Source organism: Mustela nigripes, chromosome 17 (genome assembly GCF_022355385.1).
Source record: "Mustela nigripes isolate SB6536 chromosome 17, MUSNIG.SB6536, whole genome shotgun sequence".
Taxonomy (NCBI): Eukaryota; Metazoa; Chordata; class Mammalia; order Carnivora; family Mustelidae; genus Mustela; species Mustela nigripes.
The window spans coordinates 53,048,662-53,075,908 of NC_081573.1; the positions used below are offsets into that span (position 1 = coordinate 53,048,662).

At 46.0% G+C, this 27,247-nt stretch overlaps 1 protein-coding gene and 1 long non-coding RNA gene across 3 annotated transcripts in view; one reads left to right on the top strand and one right to left on the bottom strand.

Moving 5' to 3' along the window:
• LOC132006030 (polycystin-1-like protein 2) overlaps positions 1 to 27,247 on the bottom strand; it is a 162,106-nt gene that overhangs the window by 77,136 nt on the left and 57,723 nt on the right. The window contains exons 3-6 of one of the 2 annotated variants that reach the window (XM_059383644.1): positions 11,413 to 11,577; positions 8,925 to 9,104; positions 5,596 to 5,706; positions 2,994 to 3,141 (exon numbers count right to left, since the gene is read on the bottom strand). In XM_059383644.1, coding sequence (XP_059239627.1) covers positions 2,994 to 3,141; positions 5,596 to 5,706; positions 8,925 to 9,104; positions 11,413 to 11,577 — 604 coding nt within the window. Of the gene's footprint in view, positions 1 to 2,993; positions 3,142 to 5,595; positions 5,707 to 8,924; positions 9,105 to 11,412; positions 11,578 to 27,247 lie in introns of those variants that run through there. The other variant, XR_009400961.1, reaches the window with a different exon arrangement.
• LOC132005461 (uncharacterized) lies at positions 18,019 to 24,989 on the top strand. The gene is made up of 6 exons (XR_009400803.1): positions 18,019 to 18,085; positions 18,199 to 18,295; positions 22,017 to 22,147; positions 22,831 to 23,040; positions 24,341 to 24,619; positions 24,704 to 24,989. It is a non-coding gene; the product is annotated as an uncharacterized LOC132005461 (long non-coding RNA).

Genomic DNA, 27,247 nt, shown 5'->3' on the forward strand with positions numbered 1-27,247 from the left:
TTCACCCTCCACATAATTCCTCTGAGCCTCCCAACATTCTGTGTACATCTAGGTCACTCTACGTTTCATGTTGTCTTGAGAATTACCGATTTCCGGGAAGTCTCCCCTGCAGACTCAACTGTGCGCAGAGGCAGCTCTAAATAGACCCCAAAATGACGACAATCTCCGAATATGTCAGTAGGTGGCGCTAAGTTACCCAACACTGGACAAGGACAACTTTCACCTTCACAAATTGTTCCATAAGGTGCATAATAAATTTCAGAAACAAAGTTTTCCACAACAAACAGTAAAGCAAAACAGCCTTAGGTTCAAATGAACACAAGACATGGGAAATGCAAGGTGAAAAGGAGCTTCTAAAAGAGAAATTCTTAGACTTTTATTACACTGTTTCTATTTGAGATTGGATTCTCCCCAGTCAGTTCATGCTGTCTACAACAGAGCTCGTCTGATTTAGGTTTTAGCTTAACAAGGAGTTAAGCAGAAGCAGGGTTCTGTACAAACACATGAGAGAAAACCACAGTGATGGTCACACAAGTTATGTGACTTCTGTGTACTTACACTTCATGCCATTCCTAAAATTCTAGCTGAGGCTGCTCGTGCTAAAAAAGCATCAGAAATACATCTCCCAAATTTAACAAAAATTATAGAAGGTGGTGGCCAGGTAGTTTCAAAGTCCAACAAGTTTTTAAAATAGATGAAATTGGATTATTTGAGAGGAGTGATGGCAGATGCTGTCACCACCTATTTCTTTCGGAAAGAAAATTTCAGTGACTTTGGCTTCAAGCTAATGCCGAGAGGGACTGCAAATGTAAAACTGATTACTGTTTCTCTTCAATTATCAAAAAACCACAGAGAATCCAGAGAACAGGATAAAAACACCCTTCGCCTCACCATCCAGAGTTGACAAATACTAGCATTTTGTCCCATTTTCTCCAGTTTTTCGCTACTGTTTGCTCATTACTGGGATGTCCTTGTTTAACTAAACGTCTTAGAGAGCTACTGACAGTCAATTTTGACTAATGCCAAATGCAAGTTGTTTAAAATTTGGGGGCTGGAAGATTGTGTAGCTGAGCATTTGTTGTTTTACCAATGAAATGGTAGCAAGCAGGAAGAAACCTGCAGAACAAGGCCATGGGCATTTATGTCACTTAAACATTTTCTTCCCCAGAGTATCTTCACATGTAATTTCTCATTTCACTCCAGGAAACAATCAAGGCAGTCATCAATGTAAATGCAACAGGGAAGGAAATAGAAACCTAAGACCAGGGATTGTCTTGCTGGCATTAGAACCTTCCGGAGAAGGCATTTTATTTTGATGGCACAGAAGGATGTCTGAGGCCACTGAGGACTGTTGAGTTTGAAACTGGCACTCAGTGGGACAGATTTGGGCCACGGATAGAGCTGGCCCCTCTTGGACCCGCCCCACCCAGGGCTTCCTGCAAGCAGAGCGTGCACAGGGATGGATTCAGAACCTCTAGCTCCCACAAGGTAGAGCTGCAGACGTTGTGGAGTTAGGGCCTTCAGGATTTCCCTGGGGATTCATGTTGAACTCAGGACTCCTGGAAGGAGCCGCCAAACCCAATGAGCATCTGAAAATTCTGGAACATTCTCAGGCACCCAGCAGAGCAGAAAAGAGCTTACCCCAGGCCCAGGTAAGACTTGGAAATGTTATGAACTCGATTCAGCCTCTTATCAGGCTGGGGAGGCTCTGCTCCCCTAGAGGATTCAGAGCACAGTCCCTTCAGGCCCTGGTGCCCCCATGCTGTGTAATCCATCTTGGGGGGGGGCTTCAGGGCCTCAGCTTTGATGCCCGACAGTCCTGTCTTGCACCACTATGCTGCCACTCACTAGCTGCATGGCTTGGGCAGTGCTGCTTTACCCCTCTGAGCCTTAGTGGTTTTGTCTGTAAAAACAAGTTAATGATTACCTAGCTCAGCGCTATCCAATAGAAAAACAGTGTGAGCCGTGTTACTGTGTAGGTGTGTATTGTTCTGATAGCCACATTGAAAAAGTAAGAATCGGTAAAATTAAGTTTAATAATTTATTTTCTTTAACCCAATATATCTAAAATACTTTCGTTCCAACCTGCAACCAACGTAAAAATTAGTGAGATATTTTACATTTTTTATGGGAATTTAGATGGAGGGAACTAAATCTCCAAAATCCTGCATGTATTAAACAGTTACAGTGTATCTTAGGACCTGCCACATTTCAACTATTCAATAGTGCATGTGGCAGGTGGCTATTCTATTGGATAGGGTTGCAGTGAGGGTGAAATGAGATTATATGTGAGATTATATGTGAAAGTTGCTTGGCTGGACTGTTTTTAATGTTGCTACTATTTTTTTATCATTCTTGCCAACAGAAAACATTCCCACACCCAGGTGAGCTTCTTCACCTCATTACCGACTCTTTGGATGGTCACTTGGGAGAGAATCTACCCAGAACCAAGCCAAAAGGACCCAGCTCTTCGTGACTGTGCATGTGGCCTCCATCATGAGAAAACCTGTGAGTGCCACTTCCTCCCCTTCTTGAATGTATGCCCCTTGGTGTTGTGGCTGTGCCATTCCTTCCATCAACAGGTGGAGTCTGTTTCTCCATCTGTTGAACCTGGGCTTGGCCATGGAACTTGCTTTGGCCAATGAGACATTAAAAAACATGACACAAGTAGAGATTTGAAAGATGCTTGCACATGAGGCCTTGTTCTTACTTACTGCTAGAAACCTTCAGACACCATGCCAGTGAGGCTAAGCTAGCCTGTTGTGTGATGAGAAACACACACCCATAACCAACATTCAGCTAATCACCAGACATGCAAGTGAGGAATTCTGAGGACATCCACCCCCAGGGTGAACTGGCTCAGATAAGCAAAGCCACTTAGCTTATCCAAAGAAGCCAGAGAAATAATACTGTAAGCTACTAAGTTTGGGATGTTTTGTTATGTAGCAGAAACTGACTGATACAGCCCTACTTAAGTCTCAGAGTCCTCTTACCTGAGGGGGTAGTAGGGATCGAAAGTGTGGCCATCTCCTGTACTGATTATACATGACAGGTTTCCAATGAAGGGAGAGAGGAGCCATGTCAGGGAGATGGTGACATTGTCAAAGATGAAACTCTCTTTGGACACCATCAGCTGGAGGCCTGCAGATCAAAAAGGGAAATGCTGTGTGCCATCAGAAATCAAAATTGCATGCTTCTATTTAAAACCTACTCTCTCATATCCACTTGTCCTTCATCATTAGGTGGGGCTTTCAAAAGTTTCTTAATTTTATTTTTACTTTTTAAAGTTCTTTTGAATTTTGTTTTGAATTCATAGGTAATAGGTGACCAAGTTACAAAATTTGAAATGTGTAAAGGGTTCAATGTGTAAAGAAACCCTGCCTTCCATTCTTCAGCATATCCCCCCCCACACACAGAGGCAATCACTGTTACCAGTATCCAGGGTCACTTTCGGGATATCTACACATTCCCCACAAGCACATCCATGCTTTCCTATTTATACAAATGGTCCATGATGTATATTCACTATTTGACACCCTCCTTTTTTTTTTTTTTTCACTTAGTATATCTTGGAGATTGTTTTGAATGAATTCAGTTAGAGCTGCCTTGTTCTTTGTAATGGCTGCACAATGTACCCTAATTTATTTAACCAGGATTCTATTGATTGTCTAAATGTATTTTATCATGTTTAAAAAGACAAAAGGCCAAGCACCTTTAGGAAAATTGACTGGGCTAAGGTGGCTGATGATTCATTGTAAGCCATTTAGTGCACATTAAATTTTATAAAACTGAGCTTTCAAAGTTAGCTTGGAGGATGGGGAGTGAGGTAGAGTTTGCCAGGGTTTCATACAGGCCTGGGCTAATTGTGCAGCATAATCTTTCAGTTTCCAAGCACTAACGAGGAAGGAAGAGATAGAAGGAGCTGAATGTAAGCGAAAAGAACTTTCCTGAGCTGCTCAGGAAGTTGTCGCTGTCCTGATTCACAGCTGTCTGAGGAAACTTGGACTGTTGCTAGGCCCTCCTGGGCACTGTGGTGGGGGGCACGGGATGGGGGAATGCTGGATAAAGTCTCCTTTTACAAATCAGAAACACTGTGATCAGAACTCACTAGTTCACAAGGGGGCAGGATATATGAAATCAAAGTTGGGGCAGGAAATCTGTTCCAAGGTCTCTAGACCCAATATACCTACTAGCTGCAGCAACACATTGGTCCAATGACAGTCACACTGCAACTGGCGGACCTCCAAAGGGCACCCTTTGTCCATTAGCAAAACCACCAAATGGAAACCACTGCCAAACCCCATGGCCTCTTCTTCCCAGAAAATAGAATGAAGACATCCTGCTCTTACTCCACCTAAGCGTGTCTAGCAAACTGATGTTGCTGGTGAAACCTGTCCTCTCCTCATCTCTTTGCGGTCCTCCCTCCTACACCCACGGACCCTGCTCTCTCGGATGGCCCTTGGGGACCCCAGCATTCCCTGAGTCACTTCTTCCCTTCAGAGCTCCCTGCACCATCACTTACGCTCTCTCCTTTCTGTTGATGCTGTTGTGACTAATTCCCTGGACAATGGCGTAGGGGAAAGTGGTACTCATGTACACTTTGAGTGGGAATGTAAATCAGTGCAGCCGTTTTGAAGTGTAATTTGCAATCTCGATTAACATTTAAAAAGCATATACCCTAGGACCCAGCATTTCCTCTACTAGGGATCTCGCCTCTAAAAATGACCAGGCACATGTCAAGATAAATGCACAAGAATGAGCGCTACAGAGTGACACTTAACAGCAAAAATCAGAAGCAACCTGAATGTCCATCAGCAGGGGACCAGTCCAATGAATTCTGACACAGTCCTATGATGGGATACTGCACAGCCATTAAAAGAATAAGGTTGTGGCTGGGAAGGACATCCAGGATATATTATGAAGTAAAAAAAAAAAAAATGTTGAGCTATAAACTAATATATTTAACATGATTACATTTTATGTATATATATTCATACAGTCACGTCTATGAAAACAGTTTAAAAAGCAGAGAAGAACTTACTCTAAACTAAACATTTAACGGTGGTTTCCTTAAGGAGAGTAGGACTGTAGAATTGAAGGGAGGAATTCTTTTTTCTTGATTTATAAAACTTTTATAAAGTGTAGTAATATGGGCTATTTTTATGGCTTTCGAAATTTGTAGTTTTTAAAAGTCCCTGTGTGTTCTAAAATGCAGCCTATGGGCAGGGTGGTGGTTGAGTGGGCATGGGGTGTGGTAGCGAGACCTCTTTTAACTTCTTTCAGTCATGCAATACTGGTTTTGTCTGACGTGTTTATTGGGTCACCCATGATATTTCATTGGAAGGGTCCTGGGAATTAAAAATTATACATTTTTTATTTCTGGCTTGACAGCTCATTTCTGCAACAATAGCCTCAGACTCTTTACCCCATGACACTAGGCCACTTCAGGGGGTTCAGCTGCAGGGAATCAGGTGTGAGTCAGGAAGTCTCTTAGCACACAGATCGGCTCCCATGGGAGGCTCCTCCCTCTGCTCCAAGTGGGGCTGGACCTGGTGTAGAAACAAGGGAATTCCTTGTTTCTTGCTGAGGACTCACCTTCCTGGCACTGGTACCGCACCCACAGGTAGCTTCCCTGGGTGGGGCACAGGTCTCCAAAGTAGGTCCCATCTGCTGCCACCTGGCATACTTGCAGCCCCTGGCACTGGCCTGGGAAGTGCCCAAATCCCAGCAGGAGCACAGTGTCAAAGACAAAAAGGGACAGGTTCAGACAGAGACGGATGACCTCCCGCTCGTTCATTCATTCATTCACCCACCATCCGCCCAAGAAATATCTGCAAGCATCCACAGAAGACCAGACAGTGACCTAGGTACTAGGTGGAGAGAGAGGTAGGATTTTTGCCCTCAAGCAGCTCAGGGGTCTAGTACAGGGGTTCTCAAATCTTACGATACACCAGCATCTCCTGGAGGGCTCTGGTCGGCACAGATTTCCAGATCCTACACCCAGTGCTTCTGAGTCAGAAGGTAGGGGGGAGGCTGTGTAAGAATTTACTTTTCTAATAAGCTCTCAGGTGATGCTGATGTTGCTGGCCCAGGCACCCCACTTTTAGAACCACCGGTCCAGTAGCATCCAGTCAGATGGCCTAACGTGGGAACTTACGTTTTGAGAACTGGCAAAGAGGGGAAAGATCAGGAATCCTGTCCAGGTGCCCACAAAAAGCAGAAGCATGGGGAGCCCAGGCCAGAAACTTCAGGTCATCCCAACACCTCTCCCTCCTGCCCAGGCAGATGAGTTACATGCCTACAGAGAAGCCTAGGAAGAGGACAGGCAGGTAGTACCTGGTTGTAGGACTGAGCTCCCACTTCTGTGCTGGGTGTCAGCTGGGAACCCCCTTAGCTCCTAGAGGCCATTCCCTGGTCCTAGTGTGTGGCCCTCTCTTATCTCCCAGTCAGCAATGTACTATAGGATCTGTCTCACACTTGAACTCTGATTTCTCCATCAGCCCCTTCTTCTCTCTAGAAGCCAGAGAAACTTCTTGGCTTTTAAGGGATCATGTGGTTAGATTGTGCCCACGTGAATAATCCAGATTAGGAATCATAAATGCATCTGCAAAGTCCCTTTGCCATGATATCTCATCATACCTAGAGTTCCAGGGATTAGGGTAGCAAATCTCGGGGGCCATACCTCTGCCTATCCCAGATGGGAATACATAAGAGGGCAGTGTTTTTCTTTTCTTTTCCTTTCCCTTCCCTTCCCTTCCTTCCTTCCTTCCTCTCTCTCTCTTTCTTTCTTTTTTCATGCATAATGCTTTTCATCCTGTCTTTTCATCCTCTCTCTGACCGCAGCTGTCTCTGGACAGGTCCTCCCACGTGGTCCTCGCCTCCACCTCGTGGTCCTCAGCCTCCACCATGATTCTAGCAGTGGCTGGAGGGCCCTGACTTCCAGTTTTGGTAAGTCCATCCCCTCCAGCCATCCCTCTGGCCCATAGGAGTATCAGTGGCTATCCATTGCTGCTAATCTTGGGGTGGTATCATTATCCCCTGTTTGATTTCTCAGCACTTCCATGCTGGGTAATATATTCCCTGCATTGAATTTCCTCTGCTGAAAGGCCTGGCATGGTTTCTGTTTTCCTAATGGGACCTAGCTTGATACACTCCTTAGTCAGAGTTCCGTGCCCTTACTATGTGCATCCACAGCCCTAGACTACAGTCTCCAAGAGAGAGGGAATGTTTTGCTTTGTTTTTGTTCACTGCTGTATCTCTACTCCAGTGCACAGAACAGTACCCAGCACATAGCAGATGCAAAATAAGTTTTGCATGAGTAAATACATAAAACCTTTTCTCCCTTCTTTGTGGCATTGAGCACAGTGTTAGGTAATTGCTTGTATCCATATCTGTCTCCCCATTAGATTGCGAGCTCTTTGAAAAACAGACTGATTCCTCCCTTTATCCACAGAGCGCAGGAAAGAGCCTGGCACAATGTTGGGCTCAACGAATGTTTATTGGCCACCTGACAATGAATGAGTGAGCATGGCACTTAGATACGAACAGATTCTCTTGGGATCCTGCCCAGCTCTGTTCCTCTGACCCTTCCCAGAAGGATGCAGGGCTCCTTTCCAAGGTGCTCTTTGGGGTAGGGCTGCAAGGTTTGGGAACTTGCTTCTGGGCCTTTGCTTAAATAGCTCACTGAGTCCCCTCGAGGTCTCCATGAGGGAGGCACACCCTTCAGCCCGTTCAGCCCAGGCCTTTCCCTCTCAAGAGGGGCCACGGCCTTAGGAATGTGAGAGCAACAAGGAGAGTGGGTGGGGGCCAGGTGGCAGATTTCAGCATTTCCTTCCCCCGCTATGTGCTCTAAGGGTCCAGGGATGATGTGGACCAGACGTGGAGAGGGAGACACTGCAGACTTCCCCAAACCAAGCACGAGGCTACTTGCCAAGTTCTGGGAGTACAGGGCATTCTACCCTGAAGCTTCACAGGGCCTTTGGGTAGGGGCAGAGCCCTTCGGCGAACTGCTGAGAAGCCCGTGTGTTGAGATCCAGCCTGAGGCCCCAGAGCTTTCAGCTTGGGCCTAGACTGCTGTGTCCTTACTTGGCCCAGAAGCAACAGACCACCTGCCTTCCTAGCACCTTGCAGGTCCGACACTACTAACCACAGCAGAGAGTAGGCAGGCCCCTGTGTCTGTGTATAGAGTTTCTGAGAACTTTGCACCACCCCCCAGGAGGGTGCAGGGAACCCCCATCATCTCTGAAACTGAGCCCTTATCACCAGGCAAGTGTAGCTTAGAGGAAGATTTCATCTAATTTAGAAAAACAAGGCCATGCAGAGCCCTTCTCATATGAACAAGAGATACCCCCAGGGATGTGTGTTTCAGCATTATTCATAATAGCAAGGATTAAGACACAACCCATTCAGCTCTCAACAGAGAAAGAGACACATTATGGTATAGTTATACAACAGACTAAACGAATAAACTGGTACAAGTATCAACGTGGATAAGAGCAAATTTAAAGCCATACTCACTATTGTAGTGAGGGGACGTTAAGCAAATATGGCATAATGTTAAGATTTAACAACGAAGAGTAGTGAATCTGTGCGAGTTCACTGAAATATTTGTATATAATACATATGATATATGTTTGGAGTACTTAGAAAGTTTTAAAAATTTATAAAAGTAATGTTTCTTGCGTGCAAGTGGAGTGGGGAGCAAAATGCCCCCTTCACCCATCCAGGTGGGTTTGCTGTCCCGTGAGGAGGTGAGCCACGGCTTCCTTGCTTCCCTGTATGGTGCTACGGGCAGAGACTGGCCTATTTTCCTAATGTTGGAGGCCCAGATATGAAGCTTGTTCAAGCCTTCCAGACCCTTTTGCTGAGGATGGGACACCAGGAACTGCCCTTCCTCCATAGACAGAGCTGTCCTTGGGTCCTACCTGCCACTTCGTCCTTGACGCTGGCCCAGTTGCATTCCTCCTCCAACGGGCCTGTAGCACCCTGGGTGCAGTAATGCGGGGTGTGGCGCCCGTAGAAGGCGTCCTGGATCTGGATGACCTCCCCTGAGCCGCAGTGCATGGTGACATTGAGGCCGTCACAGGCTAGACTCTGGCCAGCACCTGCGACAAAGGAAAGGGGACACCTTAGGAGGGATCACGGTCATGCCTGGGCAGGTTGATGGGAAGTGGAAGGGTGTCCGGGGTCAGGGCTGTGATGAAGGGACACAGCAGGAGCTGGGTCCACAGGGGTGAGAAATAGAACGTGGTGGGCATGAACACGGCTCTGGTCTGCACCACCCATGCACTGGCTGTGTGACCCTCTGCAAATTATTTCGCTTCTCTGTGCCCCCTCAGCATGGGGGAGAGTCGGCACCACAGCACATAGGGCCTGTAGGAGGATTAAATGAGTTTATACTTGCAGAGTAAGGGCTATACACTGGCAACTATATTCTATTTTTTTCAAGATTTTATTTATGTATTTGACATGGGGCAGTGGGAGAAAGAAAGCACAAGCAGGGGGGGAGCAGCAGGCAGAGGGAGAAGCAGGCTCCCTACTGAGTAGGGACCCCACCTTCATGTGGGGTTTGATTCCAGGACCCTGGGATCACGACCCAAGCCGAAGACAGCCGCTTAACTGACTGAGCCACCCAGGTGCCCTATATTCTCCTATTTTGGGTACCTTCCTTGAGCCTTTTCTGAAAGCAACGCCTGGCATATGATAGATGCTAAACAAGCATTTGCTGAATGAATGAGTCTTTATACCAGTCCTAGAAACTGGGCTACTGTCCTCCTCACTAAGAACATCAGGGTCATGGGGGTCACTGTGTTGAGACCCCACTCCAGGCTAGGTCCTGGCATGTGGTCCATGTTCAGTAAACATTTTTTGGAAAAGAACAATCTGGCTCAGACCAGCAGAGCCAGAAAGTAGGAAACTGGATCCGTACTCAGTCCTGTCTGCCTGGTGGGAACGTCACAGGGTAGGGGATGAGACCAAAATCTGTGTTTGTTTCCTCCGGCTGCTGTGCAAATTCCCACCAAACTAATGACTGAAGCCAGTACAGATTGATCATCCTCTAGTTATGAAGATCAGAAGTCCAAAGTGGGTCTTACTAGGCTGGTATCAAGGGGTGGTTCCTTCTGGACCCTCTAGGGGAGGGTGTGCTCGCTAGCCTTTTCCAGCTTCTAGAGGTATCCACGTTTGTTGGATTGTGACCCCTCCTCCATCCCCAAAGCCAGCGACCCTGCATTTGCCAGTCTATCTGACAATAGGCAGACTCAGGTTGTCACTTCCCAGATGTGTGGCCCTGGGCAAGGAGCTTATCCTCTCTGAGCCTCACTGTTCTTAGCTTTAGAATGGGCCTGCAACAGAAGAGCAGAGGCACTTCTGAGTACCTCTGGTGAATGCACACAGAGTGCACAGCTCTGTGCCTGGAGGTCCCGCTGGATACGTGTTAGCTGTTCATGGTATGACCTCGGAGCTTGACTCCCAGATCCTGGGGGCTGGCAGATTCTGAGACTCGTTTCAGGTTGGGTGCAGAAGGGGAGCAGGCTTTGGCAGGGCTGTGATAAATGGGGACATTTTATGACCCACATGTCCCCGAAGCTGCAAGTTTTCAGAATTAGCCAGGCTAGGGGCCTACATGACACCTATTTAAACCCAGACATAGGGGAAGTGAGGCAGGGGGCTCTGTAAGTACCCAAACCCAGAGTGGGCCCTGGGAGCTAGGATTCTTCACTGAGGGGCTTGGAGGAGGGGACTGAGCCAGGAAGCCTGAAAGCTTCTGTCAAGCCTGGCTTGAAAGTCAGGAGGCCATGGCCCTGAGGCTCTAAGACCAGGCCCCTACACCAGGGCCCACATGGCAGGCAGCACACAGGGTGGGACTATAGGCCTCTCATGCCGGCTCTTACACGGAGTCCCCAGGGAAGGGGCCCCGGGTGCAAAGGGGTTCAGCCATGGACAGCAGCTAGAAAGGACACAAGAGTGGATAGTGGGAGAATTCAGGAGTCTGGGATGCTGGACGGTCGGGACTCAGACCCAGGCCGGCCAGGGTCACAGGAATCAAGGGTGAGTGAGAACAGCCTCCTGGGACCACATCTCCTTCATTGGAAGAGTGGAAAAAGAGAGTAAATAGGGCTGGGCATTTGCTCCTAGATGCAGGTATCTGAGAGGAAAAGGGACGGGAATGAAATCAGTTAAGCAGGTAGGCAGGTAACTGGACAAGGAGAGGCAGGGTGTGAGCTGGAAAGATGATATGAGACAGGCACAGAGCACCACCCGGACAGAGATGGGTGGAAATTTAGGGAAACACAGAGCAGAGACAGAGACAGAGACAGAGACACAAAGAGACAGAGACAGAGTTGGTGACAGAGACACATAGAGAACACAGAGAGACAGAAGGAGGGAGACCCACAACAGAGACCAGCTCACCAAACTCGCAGATGAAGGCGAACGGCTGCGTGCAGTTGTCTGAGGCCGCCCACCCAAAGGAAGCGTCTCTCTGGATGTAACCACAGGTGTTTGGGGCAGGAGAGGCCTGTCCTCCGCGCCAGTGGCTGTAGCTCACATTTGAGGTGTCCAGCCAGCTCCCTGACCCTGGGCATGGGAACACAACCACCAAGACTTAGAAATGTTTCTCTGACCCTTTTTTATGGACAGGGCTGGCCTCAGCTCAACTCTGGGAAGCACGAGGTGCTCAGTCAAGGCTGACGGGCAGAACACCTCTCTTTCCCATGCCAATGAAGGGACTTTGCTAGCTGTTACCTTCCAACATCCAGGCAGAAGAACTCAACCTACAAACCAGGGTGCCACATCAGGAAGCGCAAACAAAGTGGTTTGATTCAGTATATGATGCTTCCAGCTCTGTCTCACCATAATCTAAAAAAGAGCACAGAAGTATGTTCAAAGGTGTTCTGTAGAGAGACAGAGGCCCTTGTCAAATATATCTGGGCCATGCTGAGTTAAAATGGAAGCAGTTTTCCTTACTCTGAGACTCTTCAGCCCCTGGAACACCTTGGTGTGCTCTGGAAGAAATGCCCTGTGCATGTGCGTGTAGTACAAAGGCATTTCAAGGACACTAGGAATCTAGAAAACACTAAATATAAAACATTTACTCGGGGATGCCTGGGTGGCTCAGTCGGTTAAGTGTCTGCCTTCAGCTCAGGTCACTATCCCAGGGTCCTGGGATCGAGCCCCACATTGGGCTTCTTGCTCAGTGGGGAGCCTGCTTCCCTTTCGGCCTGCCGCTCCCCCTGCTTGTGTGCGCTCTTTCCCCCTACCTCTCTCTCTCTGACAAATAAATAAAATCTTTAAAAACAAACAAACAAACAAAATATTTACTCTGAAGACTCAAACATGTATTTATTCATTTTTAAAAATCCATACAAATGGATTTTTAAAAAAATTTTTTAAAAATTTTAAAATTTTTTTCTAAAAAAATTTAAAAGTGAAAAAGGATATAAAATGAAAACATCTCCCTTCTCCTAACCTCCAAGGTACTCCCATTACTGGTGTGTTTCTTGTGAATTGATCCAGACTGACTGATATCCACCTATCAGCATCTATGAGTGCCTTAAATCAATTTACACAAATGCCATCGTATTGTACCCGGCACCCTGTCTTCTTAAATAACACTAAATCTTAGGAGTGGTTTCATGTCAGCCCACACAGAGCTACCTCATGCTCTGTAACAGCCATGTGGTAGCTCTTGGTGATTTTCGAACAGACGCAATTCTAACTGCACATGAGTGGATGTTCAATATACAGAGATCCACAACTGCTACGTCTACAAGTCAAGAAACCATTCAATAGATCTTGCCTGAAGATGCATTTTAGAATTCAAATCCCGAGCCTATGAATTTCCTAAAACAAGCTTCTCCAACTGTTCCCTAATTAAGCCTTTCCATCCACTCTGATATAGAAGCCCACACCGAGTGACTCATTTCTAAAACCCAGTAGCTTTGAAAGGGCAATGTGATGTGCCGGGACACGGGCAGAGTCCTCACTGCCCTTCACTGGCAGCATCATCTTGAGCAAACCATTTCCTCCCCCTGGACTTTAAGTTCCTCATCCATAAGATAAAAGTAGCAATGTGTACCTCGTGGGCGGGTGCAAGGGTTAAATATGAATGTTCATTTGTCCATCCTCTGCTATGTACAGGCACTGGGAAAACAAAATGGCCAGAATATGTTTCCTTGCCTCGAAGAACTCATTGTCTGGGAAGGAAGGCGACACGTAAAAAGTTGCAGTTATGCCAGAAGTAACCTCACAGGTTGTGGACAAGGCCCTACAGGTGCAGAGAGAAGGACTCGACTGTACTGGGGTTGGAGGAGGGACACCTCACAAAGTAAAAAGTAAGGAAGAGTTTCTGAGAGAGCCATTAAGATGAAACTGTCTAATGTGAAGGGAATGATGCCAAGTTCTAAACCTGCTTTAATGCTTAAGAAATGGGGAAAGGCATGTAGGAGTGCCTTTTTCTTAAAAAAAAAAAAAAAAAAAAAAGATTTATTTATTTGAGAGAGAGAGGGTGGCAGGAGGAGCAGAGGGAGAGCGAGAAATTGAAGCAGACTCTGTGCTGAGTACAGAGCCTGACGTGGGGCTCGATCTCACAACTCTGAGATCACAGCCCCAAAATCACAACCTGAGCCAAAACCAAGAGTCAGATGCTCTACTGACTGTGCCACCCAGGGGTCCCCTGGAAGTGCTTTGAAAATAGCTTCCTAATTATTTCCTGAGATGTTTTCTCATCTGTAAAATAGAAGCAACAATGTTATCTCACTGGTTATCTTAGAGATTGAAGGTGATAATGGATGAGAAGGACTAAGGATCATTCCTGGGACTATTCCAGAAAGAACTGGAGGAGTCGTAGTTAATCTTAGTTTCAGGAACATTCAAACAATGAAAGTTTGCAGAGTGTCAGCAAAGTGCCAGATTCTGCACTAGGTACTGTGCATGAGCTATTTCATTTGATCCACAAAACAGTCAAAGAGGAGGGTATCCTCATGAAAATTAGGATATATTAATTTGTTCCATGAGGTTCTGTGTAAGAAGCAATAGTTAGAATCACAGCCACAAGCTTCCCATGAAATATAGCTTTCACAGGACCTACCTTCTGTGGTTCTGTTCTGAACCAAGTTCCCTGTGAGTCCAATCCACCATTCCCTGTCCTGGGAGATGTGCTTCTGCAGAAACTGCTGGGTGTCTTCATCGTGAATAAAGACCAAATGGCCCCCTTGCTCCTCACACCAGCTCTGGGCACCATAGAAGGTGCGACCGAGAGGCACAAATTCATAGCAAGAGTCTCTGAAGGCCACTTGACTTTTCGAGCAAAAGCTGCCCTCCTCTGGCTTAGAGATTGTAGCCCTAAACCTCAGAGCAAGCCCCAAGAGCACCAAGCCCACTGCACTCATCCTTGAGCCACCGCTGGAGTGTCTGGATGGAGCTGGCACTCACGTCCTTCTTATGCTGCTGCCTTACAGCCATCTGTCATCCATCTTTCCTTCTCTCTTGTCATCAAATAATAGTACTGCCTCTTGTTTAAGAAACAAAAGCCTCAGGATGAATGTGTCTGCATTTTTGCTTTGCCCAGATCTTTGTTCAATTCCTGTTCCAAGTCCAATTAGTTTGCAAAACAGTCTTTGAGAAAAACGTATAGCTGCTGTCTCACCTGTCTGCTTGTCATTCGATCAGCTGTTAGCTTCTGATAAGAATTCCTTGCTATGGGATTTTCATTGCTCTTTTTGCCAGAAGCCGTTAGCATGTGGGAAGTATGTGATAAAGGAAAAATGGAAGGAAAGGGAGAGTGATGGGATGGTAAAAAACAAAAACAAAACAAAACAAAAAAACCAAGATGCACTCATCTCCAGTGCTATTGTCTAGAGTGGTGGCTGTGCCCAAATGATAATCACATCCTGCCCAGCATGGTTTAAATCCTAATGGCTGTCTCCCTCTCTGACTCATCACATTACTAGTCATGCCTGTTGGAGAAAACAGATTTTCTACAAAACTGTTCTGACATCATCATGAAAACAAGTTCTTAAAACTTCAAACCTGTCCATCCTCACCCACTTCCTAAACCCTCCAGTGGGTGTCATGACCTCTGGATCAAGTTCAAGCTTCTCAGTTTTATATACAATGCTTGGTATGAACTTGCCACTGACAATATTTTCAAACACATTCCCCAAGTATGGGGTAACAGACTCACCCATTGCTGATGGGAGTGTAAATTGCTACAACCTCCATCGTGGGCAATTGGACCATATCGATTTTGACGATATTTTAAAAGCAGGAGCTCAACTTCTAGAAGTTTTACCTACAGATAAATTCATACATGTGCAATATGCTGTATGTTAAAGGTTATGTATTACAGAATTTTGAAAGAAGGAAGGATTGGAAATAACCTAAATGTCTATTGATTAGAAAGTGGTCAACAAAATTGGTACTTTCTCCAAATGCACAAAAGAATGAGCAGCTTCTTTCTATAGAAATTTAGAGGGATATCTAAGATTTTTGCTAATTTTAAAAAAATATGAGACATTGCTGATGGTTCGACCCCATTTATGCAACAATATCTATGAACATTTATTTGTATTTGTGGAATATATCTCCCAAAGGACTTAAAAGAGACTGGCAGTAGTGATTGCCTGGGTCAGGGGTGGAGGGAGCAAAGAGACTGGGAGACAAAGGAAGGAGCAAGACTCTTTTTGTTTCATTGGCCACATTTTTGAAAATTTCTGTCTTGTACTATGTGAACGTCTTACCTGTTCAAAATAGTAAATTCTTTTTTAAAAACATCTCCATGAGTCCATCATCCCCCTAACAGCTCAAAGTGCCAGCTCTCTCTATCATAGTTCACTGCTGGTGACCTTCCTTGATGCCTCTCTGTACCAATGCTGTTCCCTCTGCCAGGAGCCGTTTTTTCTGTAGTCCTGCCCTGTTCACCTAAACGACTTATCTCAAACATCAGTTCCTTCATGTATTTTGTAGAACTTGCCTCATATAATATGCTTTTCTCTCCTGACTTTCCTTTTTCTTTCTTTCAATAAAAAATTAAGGTAGAGTTCACCTAGCATACAATCCATTGATTTAAAATATACAAGTCAGTGATTTTTAGTATACTCACAGAGCTGTTCAACCTTCACCATGATCAATTTTAGAACATTTTCATGATCCAGAAAGGAAAACCTTCACCCATTGGCATTCACTCCCAAACCTCCCTCCTATAGCTCCTGACAGCCACTAATCTCCTTTATGGGTGTGTGGGTCTGCCTGCTGTGCACATGTCATATAAACAGAATCACATAACATGCGGTCTTTGTGACCAGCTCCTCTCACGGTAGTGTCGGGTCTTCAAGGTTCCTCCATCTTGTAGCTTGGACCATTACTTCACTACTTTACTCTTTTACTCTTTTTTTTTTTTTTTTTTTTTTTTTTTTTGCACTCAGTAAAAGTTTATAGGATAAAACTAAATGAAGAGTTTTCTAGAACCATTACATTCTCCACCTCAGCTCCTTATTTGTTGAGTAATGTTTGTTGTTCATGATAGCTTTCCAAATTAACTGAGTTTGACACAATAACTTGCTTCGGTGGTGGGAAAATGGTTTTAACTACTAACACCAGAGTTCCTCTTGGTGATATTTTCTTTAGGAAAATATCTTGATAGGTCATTTGGGTTAGGATGGGGAGACACCAGGGGTATGGTTTGCACTATTACAACAAAGCACACTGCTGGTTGACTGGTCTGCATAAGACGTTAATGGCTCAAGATTGGAGAACTGACTACACAATGTGGTAGGACTCTAGAACCTTCAAAAAAGATATTAAGTGGGGCACCTGGGTGGCTCAGTTGGTTGGGTGTCTGCCTTTGGCTCACATCATTCTCAGGTCATGATCCTAGGGTCCCTACTCAGGAGAAAGCTGGCTTCTCCCTCTCCCTCTGCCTTTCTTCCATGGTTGTGCGCTCTCTCTCTCTTGAATTCTCTCTCAAATAAATAAATAACATCTTAAAAAGAAAAGGCATTAGGCTAATAGTTTCTTATAGCAGTGTAGCCAAAGGCTTTAGAGAACACAGTTGTTTAACACCTGGCTTTAAATTATTCCCTTGCTCTGACATAATTCAACTTTTTTTTCCTCCCCAGTCCCTGGCAACCACTACTTTCTGTCTCTATGAATTTATGGATTCTGGACATTTCATGTAAATGGAATTATACAAAAGTGTGACCTTTTGTGTCTAGCTGCTTTCACTCAGCATAATTATTTTGCAGGGTCATCTACATTGGAGGGTATATTAGTAATTCATTCCCTTCTATAGCTGAATAATGTCTTGTGTATGGATATACTACATTTCCCTTACCCATTCATCCGCTGATGGACATTTGGGTCATTTTATTCTTGCAGGAAAGGGATAGTCTCTTAATCTCTACCCATCCCATGACTGGCCACAGTAAGACTCAATGAACCTTTGTCAGACTGGTCCCTTCTCCCAGGAACTTGGGTATTGGGAGAGGTCAAGAGGATGTGGCTGCTAGTTGACCTATGAATGGGACCCAGGCAATTAGAAGCTCCTCACACCCTCCCTGTCCTTGGAACGTGCATTCTGCTTGCCTTCCCCACTTCTAGAAGCTGTCCCAAGGACACAGCCTTAAGATAATGATATGGTGTTGAAACCATCTGGACAGTATACATGATTGAACCCAGTTAAAGCGTCCATATAAACTTCTAAGATTTGGCCAGCGAGGACAGAGATTAACTCATCTTGCAGCACCCAGGACAAGCATTTTATGTTAAGTCCCCCGCTTATTATCTGCCGTCTACCAGTCTGGACTGATTGGCTTCTTTCTTTGGTCTCTCCCTGCCCTACATGTAAAGATGCCAGTTTTCAAACCAACACCAGGACTGACCCTTGGCCCCCATTGCTTTCCCAGAAGCCCTTCCATGCCCTCTGGAGTAGCCCTGCCAGTAGCCCAGGGCAGGACTCGATGTCATTGCTGAGTCATAGCCTGCAACCCAGAAAACATTGCTCTCTTATCTCCGAGGGCCAAGGTTCTAATGAATTCTATTAGAAAACTATGTGGAAGGCCTCATACAGCGATAATGTATCTCCTGGGTAAAGGCTTAATTTATGACCCTCATGCAACATGCTTGGAGACATTTGATAACAAACGCAAATCTGCAGGCTAAATTCCACTTTTTCATTCTTTACATTCTGATAAATTCCAGACTCCTGGGCACGGAATTCATCTTGGTGATGTCAGCTCCCAGTGTGCCTTAACATCTGTGTACATGAAGAACAGAAACAGGACGTGGCTGGACCCATGTGAGTCTGTTTCCAGTGTCTGATCCGGCTGCCTGGGCCTCCAAACCCTGATTTTTGAAACCAGCAAGCGAAAACAGAGAGAGTGGATTTGGTTTAAATGGGGACTTAAGGCCATGAAAAGAACCATAAAGTTGTTCATGTCCTATGGCCCAGCCATCCCAGTCCTGGGAACAGAACCATTTTAGTTTGGGTTCTTCTAAAAGTTAACTGAGACAAGAAATTTAGAGAAAGCAATTTACTTAAGAGGGATTGCAGGAGACAGTGGCAGGAGAGTTGGGGAGTACATTGCTTTATGTGAATTGGCGTTTTTATTGGTCATAAACTGAATTGAATCTTTGCCCTCCATTCAGCTAAAAGACATTATAACAAAAGAATCCCCATGGTCCCCTCACCCCAATACAGTTTTATTTCTTTGTGGTTCCTTCAAGTGCTTCTTGCCTAGGAGAAGGGTGTTTGGCCAGGCACAACTGTAGTGTTCACATAATTAGTTCATAGGACACTTCCCACTTAGCTTTAGATGGTAGGCCTTTCCCATGCTGCTGAAGGCTTTGGAATAGGCATGGTGGGAGCTGTGCTTCCTTTCCCTCAATAGATATTTACTACACCATTCCCACAGTGCTGGATACTTTGTGTGGTTTTCCTCATCTGTTTATTATGTGTTCAGTATTACAGTACTGGTCAACGCTGCTATGATATTCTTCTTGTTCTTGGCATTTAGCCTAAGCTATCTCCTGAGGGTTGTGGCAGGCATTATCAAGGACTCACCTTGACACCTCACACTTACCATGTTTGGCTTCTAAATGCAAGCTCCTGTAGTTCTTTGCCCCCTTCTGCTCACAATGGACAGGTTGATGGTGCCTGGAAGTTTGCACCTCTTGGGAGAGTTTCTCCAAGAAACTCCAAGAGTTTTTCTTGGGAGAAACTCTCACCCTTGATTGGCCAGTGTTGGTGGATCCATCCCCCAGATCCCTTAAGAGAACTCTAAAGCATGCTCACACCCCATCTCACAGCCCAACAGCCCAGATCGAGCTTCAGTTGCCCACGATGGGAAGAGCCTTGAAGATGCACTGTTGACATTTTCCCTCTTTGTTTCACTTCCCCATGCCCTTGTTGGCATTTCCTGGCTTCAGCTCCCAAATTAAGCTACTTGAACTTGAATCCTTGCCTAGCCCACAGCACATTAACATCTTCTGATTCTTGCCATGGACTTGGTGCTTATTTGAACCAGATCAGTTATCTTTGGGTTTTTCATGTTGTTGATCCCACTTGAAGACTCAGACTTCCAGATCAGATCCCATGAACATGTTTCACACAAGTGAGTTGTGTCTTGCACACTTTCCTGATGGTTTCAATTTTATACTTGGGGACCATCTCATAATGACCTCAGGCAATAGGATGGTGGGTGGTATTTTCTTGGTTTTTTAGATGTGTATGTAGGTGAGTCCATGTTTTCACCTATGCTAAGTTGTTTGCTTCTATAAGGTAGCTAGTAACCTAAGTCTTGAGGGACTTGCCAGGAAGAAAGGTGTGAGGTTGGAGATAGGGGTGGGGGCAGAACTAGTAGAAAGTGTATCTCAGGGAGAAGCCCTATAACACCAAATCCTTATTTCTTGGCGGTATCCCAGAACCAAGATAAACTAAAGCCCCCTTCACCATCCCCCAAGGGGTATTCTGCTGTTTGGGACATGTACTTTCTTTCCAAGAATGCCTCTTCTTGGGGCACCTGGATGGATCAGTCCAACTTGAATGTCCAACTCCTGGTTTTGGTGCATGTTGTGATCTTGGGGTCCTAGGATCAAGCCCTGCATTGGGCTCCGTGCTCAGTGGGGAGTCTGCTTGACGATTTCTCTCCCTGTCCCAGTGTCCATGCCTACATGTACATGTGCTCTCTCTCTAAATAAATTCCTAAAAAAAAAAAAAAAAGTCTCCTCTTATATGCTTGTCTGTATACCTGCATCCTTTTCTCAAGAACAGCTCAACTATAAACCTCTTCTCTGAAGCCTTCTACAGACATTTACAGGACTTAACTTCCATGGCTTCCATGTCCTCAGAGCGATTTAATCTACTTCTGTGTTAGCACAGTTTAAAAGTATTTAGCCCTTAAAAAAGAGAGCAAGAGACAATGAAAGAGAAACTGTGAGAACTTGTCTATAAAAATAAGTCCATGTATAACCTTTTAAATTTCTACTTTTAAGTTGTTTTACTCAGTGACTATTGTGGGTTCAATTGTGTCTTCCAAAAAGACACATTGGGAGTCCTAACCGTTGGTACGTGTGCATGTGCCTTCTTTGGAATTAGGGCCTTTGCAGATGTAATCAAGATGAGGTTGTGCTGGTGTAGGGTGGGTCCAAATCCAGTGACAGGGGTCCTTATAAGGAAGAGGGGAATCTGAGCACGGAGAGGAATAGACACAGAGGGAGAAGGCCACTTAAAGAGAGAGGCAGAGACTGGATGCAGGCACCATCCAGGATTGCTGGGAACCACACCAGAAGTCAGAAGGAGCAGGGAGGGGTTTTTCCCTAGAGACTTCAGAAGGATCATGGCTCCCCTGATGCTTTAATTTTGGACTTCTGACCTCCACAACTGTGACAGAATAAGTTTCTCTTTAAGCCACCATGTTCGTGGTATTTTTGTCACGACAGCCCTAGCAAACCAGTGTGATGGTGACAGCACAGTGCAGTCATGGGACATTCATTCATTCTGTAAATATTTGTTGAACACCTACTACATGCCAGACACTGTGCTAAACTCTGGATTTTAAATAGGACAGTGACGTGATCAGGCTGGCATTTTAGCCAGGTCACCTGGTGGCAGCAAAGAGGATGGACTGGAGTGGGTGGGACTGGAGGCAGGAAGGCCAGGAGGAGTCTGCTCCCAAGAGGTGAGCAATAGGGCGGACGGTGGCTAGGGGCTGAAGGAAAGAGGAACTATGGGAAAGATTAGTTAGGAGGCTGAAACACAAGGACTACAGCAGTTATTTAAGTTGAATTTTTGTGAAGCTTCACTGACTGGGCCTGAGCACAATACAGTAGAAATTAAAGAGTTTCAGCTCAGGCATTAGAGGGCATTTCCTTCTCTACCAGTAATGCCCTCTGCCTTTCAGTCTTGTCCCTCCTACCTCTTAGGCGTGGCACATAGTTATAATACTTCTTATTTGCCTTCTTTTCTCCCATGTTAGGCTGTGAGTTCTTTGGGTCCAGTAGTTACGATGTCCCATCTCTCTATCTCTTATACCCAACAGACACTAGTCTCTGCATCTAGTAGTCCTTTGTGGAATTGATGAACCCTCCTAAGTTTTAATGGGGTACATTATGGTCTTCCATTTTAGTGGTGAAGCGTGCACTCCAGGAGTCCTAGGGCAGCCCTCCCACCACTCCCTACACCCTGCTTCTGCCCTGCCAGGCAGGCCTGTGGAGAGTATGGCATTCTGGAGCTTACCACTGTCACTCTCCCTTGGGGAGGCAGCTGCCCCTCTCCTGGACTTTGCCTGTCACCTTGAACCCTGCCAACCAAGATTTCCACATTATCTGCTCAGTTTATCACCCTAGCTAATTAAAGGCACCATTTAGAAGCTAACTTAATTGGAAAGCTGCAAAGTAATTTAGATATGATAACCTTATTTCCACAAAGGGGAATATTAACGCTTTTTTGGCAATGACTTTGTAATAGGAGATACAGAATTGCAAAATAACGCTGTTTTGTTTTGTTTTGCTTTTTATAGCACAAAAACTTTTCAAATTCAGTTTTTACTTCTATACCTCAGGACTGCATTATGGATGCAACACATCCCATGGGAAAGGTGGCCTCTGGAAAGGCAGCCTCCTCTTCCTTGCTCCTTCCCCAAATGATAAGGTAAGAGGATCCCACATTCAAATCTCCCACCTCTGCCGCATGTTATGTGATCCACAGCCCATGGGCATAACCTCAGGGAGCTTCAGTTGCTTCCTTAATAAAAAAAAAAAAAAAAAGGAGATAATATAGTACCTGCCAGGTCTGTGCCAGAATTAGAAGATATGGTGTGTCCAAAATACAGAGGAGGGGGCACACATCCATGAACTCCTCTCTTCCTCACCAAAGGGCGGAGATGAAGGCTTTCAGCTTGCCCAGTGAGCCTCTCGGACCCTCCGAAGGGCAGACCGTGTGTGATCCTGTACCTAGTCCTCCGCCCTCTGGGAGTGAATCCCCTTCTGCAGCCTCTGTATCGCTCCTGGAGGCAACATGGACAGCTTGTGGCAAATGTGTGTGTGACTTGGGAGGAAGCCTGGGAGATACCCAACCTGACTCGAGAAGGAGCCCTGCCAGGCAGTACCTCCATGGTACTCCTGTCCTCCCCTGGCTCTCTGCTTCTTCCTGTCTGTCTCCCAGCAACCCCGGCTTCCAGGCCCCAAGTCTGTGATCATTCCCCTCTTCCCTCTCTCTGATGTACAACTGTTCCCATCAGATGGGTGGCACTCCATATTTGAGGGACAAATGAATGAATGGGTGAATGAACAAACACATGGGCTAATCCACTTTTTTCCCATTGCCACCCACAGAATTCTCTGATGCTTGTACCAAGTAAACTGTCCTGTCATGCAGCCATAGCTACCTCTGTCCACCTTGGTCGTATATAAATGCCATCTTAGCAACTCTCCTGCTAGCTCAGCACCGTCAAAAGAACTTTCCCTGATGATGGAGATGTCTCGTCTGCGCACACCAGTATGACAGCCATTAGCCACACGTGTCTGTGGAGCCTTTGAAATGTGGTTAGTATGAATGAAGAATTTAATTTCATTGTAATTAATTTGTCTTTAAATTTATATAGACAGCCATGTGCTGTTAGTGGCTTCGGTACTGGACAGCACAGTTAAGCTCCCACATTAATGCCTTCATTGGACATGATCTCTTGACTCAGGACATCGTTATCCACAGTATGAAGCCCAAATTGTACATCTGTGCACAATCCAATCCCTAAACCATTTTCCATCCCCATCTCAGTGGTAGTGGAGAGGAGCTGTGATGACAACTATGGCCTCTGGAGTGTTCGAAGCCCAGCTCCATGGTTGGGCAAGTTACTTAACTCTGTGTGTCACTCTCGTTATCTGTGAAATGGGTTGGATACCTACTTAGGGCTTTTGTGAGGAGGACATGCATTCCTGTGTGCCGAAGGCTTAGAAGAATGCCCGACACATAGGAAACTCTCAATAAATGGCACCTATAATTGTCATTATTTCTCTCTGTCCCTGGCAGAGCCAGTCTGCCCTCACTCTCCACCCCAGAACTGTCCAGCTCTGTACCATCATTCATACTGGTCCTCGTCTCTGCCTATCCAAATGCTTCCCACTCTCAAGAGCTCAGCTCTGCAACCCTTCTCCAGGAAGCCTTCTGTCCTAACCTTCCCTAGCCTGAGCACACTTTCCTTCCCTGGAACTCCATAATACTTGCTATCTGGGCCTCTTCTAGAGCAGCTGTAATAGGCAACTAGTTATTACTTACCGTGTACATGTCTTCACAGCCAGCCTAGAGCAAACTTCAAATCCTAGACTAGGTTATGGATGTCTGTTTTCCCTTCAGGGACAGGCCAGAGATGTATACATTGTACGGGGTCAAAAAATAAGTTTCTGAATATCATATTGGCTGATCTTTCCGATTTTTCTCTCTTGCCCAAGAAAAGAAAGGAAAGGAACATGCTATAAGCTCCTGCTTTATTCCAAGCCCCGTGATGGACATGATCAGAGTTTTTACAGTTTAATTTAAACTTTGCAGCCACCTATTGGGACAGGTATTATAATTCCTCTTTTCAAGATGAGGCAGCTGAGGGTCTGAGATTTAGGCAAGTAGCACAGGTGCTCAGCTAGTAAGGAGAAGAGCTGGGCCTCTGGTGCACATAGGTCTGTTGGGGTTGCTAGGGCCAAAGATGGCCCAACAAGGGACCACACTGCTCAGGCACCACGTTCACACCCTTACTTAGTCCTTTCCCATGCCACGTTGGCTAGTTCTGGGCTTTGTGCTAACTAGCAGCAGGCAGTGAAGTAAAATGATGCCAATCCTGGGTTCGCCTTACAGGAGGCTGGCAGCTCCTGCTGCCTCTCTCTTGAAACACTTTTGGGAGGCTTTTGCTGTCATGGAAGGAGTCCAGCTATCCTGCTGGAGAGATCCCATGGAGACGGTCAGGCCAGGCCCTGAGACTGCATGGAGAGGGAGAGAGGCCCAGACCCAGTCTTCCTAGCCTGCCAGTCAACAGCCAGCTAACTTGCAACCACAAAAGGAACCCCAAGTGATAAAAGCAGAAACCAGTCAGAGCCCGGCAGAGCCCAAACAGCCCACAGAACTGAACGCAGAGAGGTAAGAACAATGACAGGTGCTTTAACCGCTATGTTTCGGGGTGGTTTGTTTCACGGTAACGAATGACCAAAGCTCTTGTTTAAGGTGAGCTACTTCCTTCTGTGTTCCCGTTGTCCTGCTCTCTGATGCACTGGCCAGTGTTCAGTCCACCTGAAGGCAGCAGATGCGTTAGAAAACCTGTCTGTGGCATACCCACATTTGCTCTCCTCTCTGCCTCTGATCCTCAGCCAGAGACTTCAGCAAGCGGCAAGCACTGCAGTATGGTGGGGAGGGATATGCACTGACGAGCTCTCGGCCAGAACTGGGCTCCTTCCCATCTCTGAGGTTGTAAAAATAAAGTTGCTAATGACCTTCTTGCAGGGGTGTGTAGGAATCAAACGACATGCTGCTCATCAGACACCTTACATGCTACTTGGTACGTGTCAGGCATCCAGGGAATGGCATTGGTTAGAGGCTGGAGAACAGCTCCTACTCCTACAAGGCTCTTATCCCACTCTTCCCTTCTTAGCAAAGACCTAGAAAGCAGAGGTCAGGCTTCCATGGGGCCAGAGCAATGCCAGAGCTTCTTGACAGAGAGCAGCTGCTGCTTGTTATCTCTGTTTATGAAAAGGGAGGCTGGATGGTCAACATGAAGGCTATCCCAGGAACCACTGCAGGACCCCTAACCCTTTGGGAAATGTATGTCCTTTGGGATATGAAGACGCTGCCTCCTAACATGGGAGTGAGGAAGGCAGAACTGAGTTTCAGTAACCACCTCTGTAACTCCAGAGCTTGGCAACTAGTCCGTGTATGTTCGAAGAAGACACAGAATTATGTTCCTGCTTCATTCACTGCTGTATTTCCAGCACATAGTAGATGCTTAGTAAATACACGTTGAATGAATAAATGAATGTGGGGGTGAATGAATGTTGCACTGCCTGCAGCAACACTGCAGGTTGCCTGTCCCAAGCCATTCCCTCCTTGTTCCTTGCTAATGGATTCCCAGTGTGAGTCTGGGGGCAACATGCTGCCTGGGGAAGTCACCTGATGGGTTTAAGAAAATCAGGGCACACCTGTTCCTCCTTACTGGGAATTAGTCTAGGGGTGGTCGTGTGATGCCATTTAGCCAGTGAGACTGAGAGAAAAATCTGCTCAGACGGTTCTGGAAAGGTTTTCCTTGGTATAAAGAGAGGGAGCTATAAAAAGGAAATGCCTCCTCCCTCCTGCACTTTGTGTCTCTGCTTTAGCACGTTATTATGGAAGGGCATGATTCCTGGGTTGAAGGCTATCACTCATAAGCAAAACAGAGCAGGCCCAAGGATAAGAAACCAACCCCCTGAGGATGGCCTGGTAGTGCCTGTTGAGATGGCCCAGATGAGTTTCCAGGCAACCCAGGACCCCCAGTTGACCTGAGGTCTGAGACAAAGACATATCCTCAGAGTTTCTGCAGATATTATGTTCCAGCCAAAGCACCTTCCCTTAACTCGAACTTTCATGATATCATCATGGGCTGAATTGTGTCTTCCCCTCCCCCACCCCAAGATTCACATGTTGGAGCCCCAGCACCTCGAAATGTAACTGCATTTAGAGAGAGAGCCTTTAGAGAGGTGATTAAATTAAAATGAGTCCATTAGGGTGGCCCTAATGCACTCCGACAGGTACCCTTATAAGAAGAGGTCATTGGGACACACAACCAGGGAGGCGTGTGCCCAGAGAAATGACTACCCAGGGAGGGGGAAGCGGGGGCGGGGCGCGGGGTTGAGGCCTCAGAAGCCAGCTCTGCTGATACTTTGATCTTGACTTCCAGCCACCAGAGGTATAAGAAAGCAGACTTGTGCTATTGAAGCCACTGGTACTTTGTTATGGTAGCCCTAGAAAACTAATACAGATAGCCATTGCTATGATCAATTATTATCCCCATTATCACAAAATCCTGACGTCACCATTTAATTGTCCCTGGGATGCAGTGGGGGCCTGAATAAAGAAAGCTAGCCTGGGTTTCTCTGTATTATATAACAGGGCAATGATATCAGCCCAAGACTGGCCTTCTTGTGTCCTCCACCCATCAACACATCCACCCATTACTTCATTCCGCAGAAATCTAGCAAACATCCATCATGTGTCGGCACTGAGTAGAATTGTCATAGATTGTCTATGTGACAATCATTGACTGTGTGACCTAAGGCAAGTTGGTTATCCTTCCTGACTTTCTGCATCTCTAGAATGATGCTAAGAATACCCATCTCCTAGGATTGTATAAAGTCGGAGCGAGCTAGCACATGTAGAGTGCTTGCCTTGCAAAGCACTTGACTCAGAGAAGGCACTCGATGTGGCTGGGGGCCATTGCTTTGCTGGATATACAAAACAGACAAGAAAGGAGACACGATCATGTTTTTTCCCTTCTGTAATTTCTATATCATCCTCTCCACAAACCCTGTGGCCTAGGTATTGCCACCCTGTTTCACAGAGTAAAGTGAAGTTCAGAGGGGTTGTGACAAAAGCTCGGAGATCCAAATAGGTCTTCTGAGTTCTAAGCCTTGAGCTCTTTCCCCCCCCCCCCCCGGCACCAGAGCTCCTGCCTCTGGTGGTGCATTTTTTTTCCCCTGAGCTCATCATTTATGCCAGACATTCTCATTTAATCCCCGCAAG